The sequence below is a fragment of the Alosa pseudoharengus genome, unplaced genomic scaffold (genome assembly GCF_046254945.1).
Source record: "Alosa pseudoharengus isolate Yale_2024_CS ecotype anadromous, Long Island Sound unplaced genomic scaffold, YU_APseudo_1.1 YU_APseudo_1.1_scf_2, whole genome shotgun sequence".
Classification (NCBI taxonomy): domain Eukaryota; kingdom Metazoa; phylum Chordata; class Actinopteri; order Clupeiformes; family Clupeidae; genus Alosa; species Alosa pseudoharengus.
This window is the reverse complement of record NW_027468663.1, coordinates 56,993,441-57,005,470: the sequence shown is the minus strand read 5'-3', so window position 1 is coordinate 57,005,470 and position 12,030 is coordinate 56,993,441. Positions and strand designations below refer to the sequence as shown.

At 42.4% G+C, this 12,030-nt stretch overlaps 2 protein-coding genes across 2 annotated transcripts in view; both read left to right on the top strand.

Annotated features, from left to right (window-relative positions):
- Window positions 1-4,178, top strand: part of LOC143133595 (proto-oncogene tyrosine-protein kinase ROS-like) — a 4,334-nt gene extending 156 nt beyond the window's left edge. The window contains exons 1-8 of the mRNA XM_076293344.1: window positions 1-45; window positions 199-263; window positions 542-671; window positions 957-1,054; window positions 1,245-1,448; window positions 2,489-2,623; window positions 2,899-3,056; window positions 3,694-4,178. The exon at window positions 1-45 is cut by the window's left edge and continues 156 nt beyond it. Of these exons, the coding sequence (XP_076149459.1) occupies window positions 1-45; window positions 199-263; window positions 542-671; window positions 957-1,054; window positions 1,245-1,448; window positions 2,489-2,623; window positions 2,899-3,056; window positions 3,694-4,178 (1,320 nt within the window). The remainder of the gene's footprint in view (window positions 46-198; window positions 264-541; window positions 672-956; window positions 1,055-1,244; window positions 1,449-2,488; window positions 2,624-2,898; window positions 3,057-3,693) is intronic.
- A 1,568-nt stretch (window positions 4,179-5,746) lies between these two features.
- rtraf (RNA transcription, translation and transport factor) lies at window positions 5,747-11,895 on the top strand. The gene is made up of 8 exons (XM_076295611.1): window positions 5,747-5,905; window positions 6,424-6,548; window positions 8,225-8,324; window positions 8,765-8,845; window positions 9,856-9,944; window positions 10,098-10,166; window positions 10,316-10,364; window positions 11,208-11,895. The coding sequence occupies exons 1-8, from the start codon at window positions 5,845-5,847 to the stop codon at window positions 11,360-11,362; spliced, it is 729 nt and encodes a 242-aa protein (XP_076151726.1). The 5' UTR covers window positions 5,747-5,844; the 3' UTR covers window positions 11,363-11,895.
- Window positions 11,896-12,030: the final 135 nt, after the last annotated feature.

Here is a 12,030-nt window from a genome sequence, read left to right as displayed (position 1 = left end):
ATCCCTTCAGTGGACTTAAAGTTAGACACAAGGGTGGCCGTCAAGGTAAATAACACAAAGGAACACATTTAAATCCAATTTGAGTTCATATACAAGAAGTTCAGTCCAAAGAGCTTATATGATTCGTTTGGGTATGGTGGTGTACATTTGATTTCAATGACCTTCATTCAAACCATGATGATGTCCATTATTGAGCAGACCCTGCAGGAAGGAGCCACAGATGATGAAAAAACAGACTTTTTGAAAGAGGCTCATCTGATGAGGTAGGTGGGAATTCCTGTTGTTATTTTCTGTCTGATGTTCAGTGTTGATAAGATAATTAAAATAAATGCAAACCCAATGTTTATGTGCAACTATCGGAGTGTGTGTGTGTGTGTGTGTGTGCGTGTGTGCATGTGTCTGTGTGTGCGTATGTTTGTGTGTGCATGTTTGTTTTTATGCATGTGTGCATACATGAGTGAGTTTATGGATGATCGATCACAAGCTAACCTTCATAAGCCAACCTTCCCACCTTCATAACATGCTGCTCCCCCTCCCCCAGTCAGTTTTCCCACCCCAACATCCTGCGTCTACTGGGCGTGTGTCTGCTGAACGAGCCGCAGTACCTCATCCTGGAGCTCATGGAGGGGGGCGACCTGCGCTCCTACCTCATGGGAGCACGCCCTGCTCAGGTGAGTGCCTCCCCACGCACTCACAACCATATCTCACTTCATTACCAAATGGATTTTAAAATGCTCACTCGTTATTGACAGGAATATGCATGAGGTTGGCACTCAGTATTACCATCAGTGCTTAAATGTGATGAGATTCCCCTTGGGTAGTAACATCACAGGGATTACATCCGTGCTCACAAAATGTCTGAAAGTAAAACTGTTTTTAATTAATTCAGTTTATGAGTATGGGAATATGGTTATGCTAATATATTCTCCATGATGTGTTTAATTCATGGATGTCAGGACCATGGGCCACTTCTTAATCTGGGTGATCTGATGGATATCTGCCTGGATGTCGCTAAGGGATGTGCCTACTTAGAGAAAATGCACTTTGTGCACAGGTGTGATTTCAATAAGTACAATTATTAATAATAATCATTATACCATCACGATTAAATGAATGTGATGTGGGATAATATGTAGCGTTTTTATTTCTAGCAATAAATACAAGGAGTATAATTGTAGCTTTTATATTTGCTAGCTGCTATGTTGGCCTCCCGTCACTGCAATTGAAATATACGCTCTACTCAGGGATCTCGCTGCACGGAACTGTTTGGTCTCTGTCCAAGGCTACACAGACCCCGAACGTGTTGTTAAGATCGGAGACTTTGGCTTGTCCCGCGACGTCTACAAGAACGACTATTACAGGAAGAGAGGAGAGGGCCTGCTTCCTGTTCGCTGGATGCCTCCGGAGAGCCTAACAGATGGCATGTTCAATAAGTACTCAGATGTATGGTGAGTGTAGACTGTTCAAATAATTCTGTAATAAGAAATAACTTGTCCCTGTTTTTAAAATGTCATGTACTTGTTACAAAGCACTGCAATTCTAACAAAGTGTAGTTCTACTGAAATGCAGAAGAATATGTTAATTATTTTGCTAAAGAGCTCAGCATATCAGTTATTGTGATGAATGCATAAAGTTTCCCAGTGATTCATTCACCAACAAGCACCGCACTCTGGCTGACGCTGCAAGAGCACAACACAGATTCGAACTTCCTCAGTAACTGACCCAGGAACAGATCACGCCACTGTAGACCTCACAAACAGAAACAGTGTGAACAGGTTGAGAATCTGTCAAGACAGGCCACTGTTTCCTGTAGTGCTGCCTCCCTCATGTCTGTCTCATGTCTGTCTCATGTCTACCTCATGTCTGTCTCATGTCTGTCTCATGTCTCTCATGTCTGTCTCATGTCTACCTCATGTCTACCTCATGTCTGTCTCATCCTTCCCTCATCCCTCCCTCATCCCTCCCTCATGTCTACCTCATGTCTACCTCATGTCTGCCTTATGTCTACCTCATGTCTACCTCATGTCTGTCTCATGTCTACATCATGTCTGCCTCATGTCTGTCTCATGTCTGTCTCATGTCTACCTCATGTCTGTCTCATGTCTACCTCATGTCTACCTCATGTCTGCCTCATGTCTACCTTATGTCTACCTCATGTCTGTCTCATCCTTCCCTCATCCCTCCCTCATCCCTCCCTCATGTCTACCTCATCCCTCCCTCATGTCTACCTCATGTCTGTCTCATGTCTGTCTGATGTCTACCTCATCCCTCCCTCATCCCTCCCTCATGTCTGTCTCATGTCTATCTACCTCATGTCTGTCTACCTCATGTCTACCTCATGTCTGTCTCATGTCTACCTCATGTCTACCTCATGTCGGCCTCATGTCTGCCTCATGTCTACCTCATGTCTGTCTCATGTCTACCTCATGTCTGTCTCATGTCTACCTCATGTCTGTCTCATGTCTGCCTCATGTCTTTGCTGTCCCAGGGCATTTGGGGTGCTCCTGTGGGAGGTTGTCTCGTTGGGCAAACAGCCCTATCCTGCCCTGACCAACCTCGAGGTCATGCACCACATCAATTCAGGTGGAAGACTTCCGGCTCCTGCAGACTGCCCCAAGAGCCTGTGAGTTTTTTTGATGGATGGTGTTCACATGCACTTTAGTACCCTGGTTATGGGGCTTATCCTGACTTTATCATATTTTGGGATATGATGTTTACATGAACACAGAGAAACCTGCTTATTAATATTCCTGTATACGTACATAATAGACACTATTATCTTCTTCCTGATACCTGTAGTTGTCCATAACCTGGAGAATGAATTATATTGGCTACTGAAATCATGAACAGAAATGTTCTCTGTTTGTCTTGTTTGGTTTTGGTTTGGTTTTCTGACAGATATGCCTTAATGTTGGCATGTTGGTCAAAGACTCCCAGCGATAGGCCAAACTTCCGCTGCCTGGAAGAACGAATCAGTCAACTAAGACAGTTGGGGGATCAGCTTAGAGAAGAACAAGATGGGTCAAGAGGAATAGTGAATTATGGTTTCCAGGATGGTAAGCATTAATAGTGAAAAGTAAATTTGTTTTCTTGCCACATGATGAACAGCCTAACCTTTATGATTCTGTAAGATTTATTCACATAATATATTTCAGTGCTTGTGTGTAGTGTGATATATACTAGCGCATCATTAACTACCAAGCATATCATTAGCCCATAAAATGATTACTTCCCATTTAGATACACTGCAAAAACTGCTTATGTAATACAATCTAACCCAGTGTTATTAATCTTATATCAAGATCAAAAAATCTATGTGGTATTGTTTTTAGTAAAGAGACTTACTTAGCGCTCTCTTGTAAAATCATTTGGTTTAATTTAAGAAGAGTTTGACTTATTTTAAGCTGTGTTAAAGTTTATCTGCCACTGCATTAAGTAAATTTGTCATGATAAGACTCCTTAAAATAAATCAAACTCAAAATGAGTCGAAAGTCAAAATGATCTTTTGAGAGAGCGCTAGGTAAGGCTCTTCATACTAAAACAATACCAAATAGATCTTTTGATCTTATTATAAGATTAATAACACTTGGTTAGATTTTATTTTTGCCAGTGTATCGCCTCATCACACCACCATCTCTTCACATATACATACCTACTATTATGTACATGACGTGATGTTTGTGTTTGTTTCAGATGAAGAGTGCAAAGGTGTGGATGAAGATGAGAGCCCAGGGGATGGCCTTACCCAAGTGGTCAGCGCAGAGGGACTTAACTACCTCATGTTCACTGCTAATGACAGAGAATCTGAGCCAGCATCACCGTCTGGTGGCCAAGAGACACCTAACTATCCTCTGCCAAGCACCAGTGGTGGTGAGGAGGCCATGACTGCACCACAAGACACAACAGAAAGCAAAGATGAGGAGGCAATAAAGTACCCGGTGCTCAGTGCCAAAGACTTAATGGAAACCAGCATCCAGACCCTTTCAGTTGAAGACAGTTCTGGGGAAGGGCCATGTCTCACGGCTGACAGCAGTGGCACAGAGAAAGCCATCACTGAACATTCTTCACCCAGAAATGAAGGAGTAGACTACGGGTTCCTGATGTTTAGTGCTACAGAAACTAAGACCACAGATGAAAACCCATCCAACACCACACATTTCAATGCAGATCATGATTGACTATGTGGCCACAGATTACTTGTTTAAAACTGTATTTATTTGCTACAGTAGCCTAAATATCATATGACTTCTGGGAAAAAGAAAAAAACATAAATATGTTTAATTTTGTATATGTAATATGCTTTATTTTCCCTCAGAGACCTAAAGAGCTACCTAAAGAGATTGTAGCCCAGTGGTTCTCAACTGGTGTGCTGAGGCAAAGTGAGGTATGTCGTGGAATTCTGAGGAAACTAATGCACTTTTGTACAGCCTCATGAAATAGGCCAGGGGTAGAATTTTGAGGAAACTAATGCACTTTTGTACAGGCTCATGAAATAGGCCAGGGGTAGAATTTTGAGGAAACTAATGCACTTTTGTACAGGCTTATGAAATAGGCTAAGGGCTATTTTTAAATTGACACAGTTTCTTTATCAAAACGGTTTTAGGTAGTCATAGCTACCGATCTTTCACCGCAGCTCATTGTCATGTGAACATATGCCAATCACATTAGCTCAGGCGTTCCCAAGCTTTTTTTGCAGGTGACCCTATTTTGATGTCACAAAACATTAGCGACTCCAATCATTCACATGTTGAGAGAGAGAGAGTGCAACCCATCTCTGCTGTAACATCCAGACGAGAGCGGTTCTTCAATGTTTTGAAAATTGTTTCGAAAATTGATCAAGCATAATTCCATCAAACATCTCATGCAGGCTGTCTAAGTTTATTTTTACTTAGATTATAATGAAGGATCCATTACTTAACTTGGATCATGGGGTTTTTAATATTTTTTTATTTATTGTATGTATATTATAATGTAATGTACTGTAGTCAATTGTAATATACCCAGTATCTCGGCGACCACGTTTGAATTTCAGGCCCACATGGGGTCCCGACCAACGGTGAGTTTCCCAAAACCATAGTTGCTAACCTGTTAGCAACTTAGTTGGTTGGCAATGGGAAATTGCATTGCAACCAACAAAGTTGCTAAGTTATGGGAAACGCACCCCAAGTTTGGTAAATTATGCATTAGCCCATGAACACTCTGTATGGAAAAAATCTGGACATAATGAACACCCCTGTTATAGCCCATAATAATGTCTGATGTGTGTAATAATGTGTGTGGCCTATGCTGACCTTTTGGCATTGGTTCAAAAGAAAAAAGTCATCAGGCCAATTCATTGCCATTAGACAAGGTTTTTCTTTAATTCTGTGTTTTCGACAATTAATCCAATACAGCGGCCATAATTGTAACTTTATTCTTAATTTGATTTGGGATTTTTTTCTTTCACAAATTTAACTACTTTAAAACTGAACTGTGTATGGTCCATTGGAAGAATGAATTCAACCTTTTCTGCAAGGTTTAAACGATAAAAGAGCCTTGACCTAATCTCTTTATTAACTAAATTTGAGCTGAGGCTGCTCTCTGTCTTTTTTCTTTTGCTCAAACATTGTAAATGTGTTTATGTGTGAAAAAAGTGCCATGCTTGTTTGTTCATGGTTATCAATAAAATAAAATAAAAACTCTTAAAAAAAACAACTCAGTGACCAGGCGCTGTCAAAATACGTCATAGATGCGCGACCATTTCTCAGCTCCTGTGCTTTCCCCAGACCTACCTAGAAGGCGACAGACGTTAGCGGCAGCCAGACAACTAATAGTACAATTGCACAAGGATTTATCTGTGTTAAAATGTTTAAAAGAAAGCTTACTGCACTGGATTACCACAACCCCTCTGGCTTTGACTGTAAAGGTAAGAGTTACTCTCTAGGAGCTGACGTGGTGTTCTGTCCAGTTAGCAGAGCTAGCTAACGTTAGTTAGCTGGCTTGTTACCTAACTTGTCATTTGTGTAATCATCGTAGATCAATGCACTGGAGTGTATGGGTTTGTTAAATATGGGTGTGTATAACCGATATCGCTGAAATATTTCATCAGCATTAAAGATACACTAATATAAGATACACTAATACAAATAGTGAGTCCAGTACTAGCCGCCTCACTTGTCGAAGTGCCCAGTCTTTTCCCGTGAGCTGAGCTATCCAGCTGCCAGGGATCTGGTGTGATCAGGCAGTCCTGTCATCCCTTGCTGATTAGGTCATCAGGTTCACTATCCTTTCATCATTTCAGGGACACTGATGCACGCTGACTTGCTTCCTTAGTGGAGTTTTTTTACTTGAAGTAAACTTTAGTGACAGAATTAGAGATTTTCAATATCTACTTTTGTTTAATATACGTTTCAACATTACCTTCACATCTTTGACTGTCTGCAGATGAAACAGAATTCAGGAATTTCATAGTGTGGCTAGAGGATCAAAAGATAAGGCATTATAAGATTGAAGACCGAGGTAACCTGCGCAACATCCCTAGCTCTGAGTGGCCCAAAGCCTTTGAAAAGGTGAGTTGTTCTGGCATAGATACACACACACACACACAACACACACACACTGAATCAATGGCCCAGTAAGGTATGCTGTCAGTCTTTCGGATGCAGACCTTTTTGCACCATAAAAGGACAAGTTGTTTTTCCCTAGGTTGGGATTCACTGTCCCAATACAGCATTGTTACTTGATTTTGTGCTAGGCTGTACGGGCCAGGAATCCAGGTAGGGGGACAGTAATAGGCGATGATAGGGCAGTCATATGGATGGGACTTCAGGTGAGATGAGTGAGAGGAGGGCCAAGCACACGGATGGTTGATGACTGGTGATGATAAACCTCACAAGTGAGGTAAGGGGGAAGAAAGAGAAATGTAGAGTGGGTTAGTATTACTGAAAATCAAAATGGTTAATGTCAATAAGTAATCAGTGGTACTATATATTGTTACAGTATACCATAGTGAGAATAGGCAAGAGAGGGAGAGAGAGAAAGGGAGGGGGGGGGGGGTTGTACGGCGTGGCACATGAAAAGTCCATAACAGCACTATGCTATACTAAGGCATGGTGAGGGGTAGTAAACACCAGCGCAGCTATGGTCAGTGACCACCATCGCACGCATGACTGGGGTGCCAGTCACACGAGGACTCAGCAGGGTGGTCCATTCCAAAAATCCCTGAGGTGGGTGAAGTTCCACACCGCACCATACCTAACTATGGGAGGCAGTAAAGAGGTATGTTTTAAGTCTAGACTTAAAATAGGGAGGGTGTCTGCTAGTCGAATTGAGGAAGGGAGATTATTCCAGAGCAGGGGTGCGCGATAGCTGAAAGCTCTGCCTCCTACTGTAGTCTTTGAGATTCTTGGAATTACAAGAAGGCCAGTATTCTGTGATTGTTGCGGTCTGGGTGGGTTATATGGGACTAGGAGATCTTTAATATATTCTGGTGCCTGGCCATTAATGGCTTTGTATGTTAGAAGTAATATTTTGAAGTCAATGCGACTTTTAACAGGCAGCCAGTGTAGGGATGTCAGGATAAGGGAAATATGTTCATATTTTTTAGTTCTAGTAAGTGTGCGAGCGGCTGCATTTTGTATAAGCTGTAAGCTCTTTAGACAGGTGTTATTGCAGCCAGTGTATAGAGCATTGCAATAATCAATCCTTGAGGTGACAAAAGCATGGATTCATTTCTCAGCGTCTGGTAAAAACGCTGGTAAAAACTTCCTTATCTTTGAAATGTTCCTTAAATGATAAAATTAAGTTTTGGTAATCTGTTTTATGTGATTATTTAGTGATAGGTCTTGGTCAATTGTAACTCCTAGATTTTTAACACTTGTGAATGAGGATAGTCGAAGATCTGTGCTGAGGATAGGATATCCCTAATCTTTTTAGGACCTAAAACAATGACTTCTGTTTTATCGGAGTTCAATAGCAGGACATTATATTATTATTTGTCATCCATGTCTTTATGGTCATATGAGTAGTAGTGGAGGTGTGCACATCCCCACCGGTATCGTTTTATGGTCATATGGTCATGGTCATAGCTGTCCAAACTTTTGGAACTATGATCCCTGTTCTCTGCTCTTATCTTACACCAAACCTCTAAAACAAATACCACTCTAACTGCTCTAAGTTATTTTTCAGCTTTCCTGTATGCCGTGGTGAAATACTAAACATCCCCCTGTTTTCCTCTGCCCTTTAGTATCTTCAAGATGTAAATTGTCCATTTAGTGTCCAGGAGAGACCGGAGTGTGTGGACTGGTTGCTTGGCCTTGGTGTCCGACTGGAGTATGGTGATAATGGTGTGTTATGCTAATTCTTCTTTTGATTGTTTATTATTTGTTTTTCATTAATGATTTATGAATGGCTGTGCAAATGATGCTAATCTTTTGCACAAATGGATTTGATTAGCCTACATCTTGAATACATGGCTGGCTTTTCTCCAGAGCTGGCAAAGACTTTCACTCTTTTGACACTCATGTTGCAATATATATTTTCACCACTAGATAGCGCACGTGTCACATATTTGGCAGAGGCTCTGACATTTGGCATCTCAGTCATACATTATTAAAGCCGGCTTGGCAACATTAAGCTGTTAGACCAGAACATTTAAACATAACCAGCTTCTGGCATTTATGTAAATGCATATAGGTGTAAGAACTTATGGGATGATTGTACATTGTACATGATATAATAACTTTGCTTACTAATGTGGTGGTCTGATCTTATGCCCCCGTCACAGTGGAGAAGTACAGGAACTGCCCCCCTCTTGCAGCAACCAATAACACCCAGAAGCCCATAGATCCGCTTATCAACTTGGACAGTGAGTGTGCTCTCTCTCTCTCTCTCTCTCTCTCTCTCTCTTTTTCTCTCTATCTTTCTCTCTCTCCTTCTCCTCTTTCTCCATCCCTCCACCTCTCTCTCCATCTGTCTTTCTCTCTTGTTTCTCTCTCTCTCTCTATGTATCTCTCCTTCATGTGCTCTCTCTCTCTTTCTTTCTCTATGTATCTCTCCTTCATGTGCTCTCTCTCTCTATCTTTCTCTCTCTATGTATCTCTCCTTCATGTGCTCTCTCTCTCCATCTGTCTCTCTCTCTATGTTTCTCTCCTTCATGTGCTCTCTCTCTCTTTCTCTCTCTCTCTATGTATCTCTCCTTCATGTGCTCTCTCTCTCTTTCTCTCTCTCTCTATGTTTCTCTCCTTCATGTGCTCTCTCTCTCTTTCTCTCTCTCTCTCTCTGCCACTCCCCAACCCATTTTCCTCTGTATGTTGTATTTCCTGTCTCAGGACCCCCCCCCCCCCCCCCCCACAACGCCCCCCTCCCCACAGCCTCAGTGTTTTCTGATGGAAGTGGTTGATTAAAAAAAGCCAGAACACACACTGAAGTGGCTTCCCCCAAAAAAAGTCTGTCTTGACCGCCGGAATGACTGTTCACCCACTTCAAGCTGCCCAGAACAGAGAGGCTGTTGGGAGTTGGAGTTCACCGACCCTCCCGACATCAAGGGCTGTTCCCCCCCCAGAAATAGATTTCCTGGAACTCGCACAGAAATAGAATACCTAGAACTCAACCTCCATGACATTGTCTGGTCAACAATACGAGAAAGTGTGCTAATACCCTCAATCAGTCTTTGATTGATGAATAACTGAGACATAAGTGGCCATAAGTGTATTGTCCATTAAAGGCAGAGTTCTCTTTTCATCTCCCTGTCACACTTCAGAATCATAAGGACTAGGACTGGGGAATTTAATTGTTTTGATCATGCCAGTGAAGTACTATACACTTTAATTTTCTTGTCGTATTATTAATTCTGTCAGCTTCTTTTTGTCGCCCTAGTCAACAACCCTGACTTCAAAGCTGGTGTCACTGCCCTGTCCAATCTCCTTCAGATCCAGCGTCATGACGACTATTTAGTGATGCTGAAGGTGAGTGTAGTTACATGACCAGAGTGCTCAGAGATTCACCGCTAGGTGTCTGAGGCTCTCAGTGTATTGGTTTTAAAGAAACATAAGAACACATTGGACATTCCCAGATCTTCAGTGAGTGATGCTCATGAACTCGTTTGTGTGGTGTTGCAGGCTATAAGGATTCTCATTCAAGAGCGACTGACTCCTGAGTGCATCGCGAAAGCAAACCAGTCAAAAGAGGCAAGTGAGAGCTGAGTGCTCCTGTCTTCTCCTCATTTTCACATGTGCTCAGAGCTTGTTAGTTACACTTGTTATGGCTATTGTGGTGCTTGCATACCATTATTGGTCCATTTGTAACTCGTTTGGTGTGTCTTGTTTGTTTTTGGAAGGGCTTACCTGTTGCACTGGATAAGCATATCCTTGGCTTTGACACAGGGGGTAAGTGCCTGATTCATACACACATACACACACACACACGCACACACAAGATTTACCCTTTCATAAACATAACATAAAAAAACAAGTGCGTTCCTAAGACATTTCCCTTGGCACAGAAAACAACGTTGAGCTTTTGTGGAGCATTAAGCTAAAGTCCGATTAATTTTCATTTCAAAGTATCTGCGTTGGTTTTGAACGCTTCATCCGGAAACCCTTTAGTAACAGATGGAAGGGATCTATAACTGCGCTGTTCTATTGCCTACTGAGGCTGTGGAGGGCATAGTAAGAGGCCGTTTCATGTCAGTGGGCAGATCATCATATACCACATATTAAAGGTGCTCTAAGCGATGCTGGGTAACGTCACTTCTGTTGACTTTCAAACAAAACAGAGAGCAAGCTAGCTCGCTACTTCCTCCCCTCCCTCCAGTGCTGCTCCCGTGCAATTAAAACTCTCCTAAACGCAGATCTCGTCTGTGATTTGCTGGAACAGTTTATGCTTTTATGGGCTAGGTTTGCCCAGGTTGTTTTTGTTGCCGTTTTTGGAGCCTGGGCTGTCCACGGAGATCGCATTTTTTACAGTGTATTCAGAACACAGACAGCTAGCGGTTGGTTAGGTGATGTTTGCAGTAAGTGACATAAAATGTTTTAGCCTAAAAACGCATGGCATCGCTTAGAGTACTAGAGCTTAATAGTACTTTTATAGTCTTGTATAGGCAGTAAGCAAAAATGAACTAAAGCTTATTTAAGGACCTGAATTTGCTGATTTACTACCGTGAGTAATGCAGCCATGTGCCGCATGCTGGTTCTAGTTGTAGAGTCCTAACTCCTCCTCTCCGTGTCTAGATGCCTCCCTGAACGAAGCAGCTCAGATCCTGCGGCTGCTGCACATCGAGGAGCTGCGTGAGCTGCAGACGCGGATCAACGAGGCCATCGTGGCCGTGCAGGCCATCATCGCAGACCCCAAAACAGACCACCGCCTGGGGAAGGTTGGCAGATGACCAGCCTCTTGGATCCATATCCTTCTCTCCCCCTTCAACACCCCCACATGCTCAAAGAAGAGTTTAGGAGACTACGAACAGTTCCCCCCCCCCCTCCCACACACACAACAACAACCCCCCCCCCCCCCCAACGAGAACACCAAGCCATGGAGGACCATGCACTTGCTTTTTATTTTCAACCCACACTGTATCAAAAGACTGTTTCTGGAGTGTAATTTTTCGGTTTCAAAGTGCTGAACAATGGTGGTAAAGTGGGATTTGCGCGGCATCCCTCACAGCCTCTCCTTCCCGTTTGGTTTTAATTTGGCCTTTTTCTTCTGAACGTCCTCGTTAAACGCTGTGAATGGTAATGACATGCAGAAAACAGATATGAAATGTCTGAGGAAATGCACGTTGTGTGTGTCTTGTTTTTTGTTTTTGTAGTGTTCCTCTGTGAGGCAATGACAACACATTTGTCACAAGAGGTGGGTGTGTGTGTGTCTGTGTGTGAGAGGGGTGTAGGCACAACTTAAAAAGAGATTTGGAATAGTAAAGTGAATCAATTTATTGATGTTGAAAAATCTTATCGCAACCGTAATATCTTTCAGAAAATCACCATTAGTTATTGTCCCTGTATCGTGCGGCCCTACAGGGGTCATTATTGGTTGAGCAGTGTGATTTAATGCATT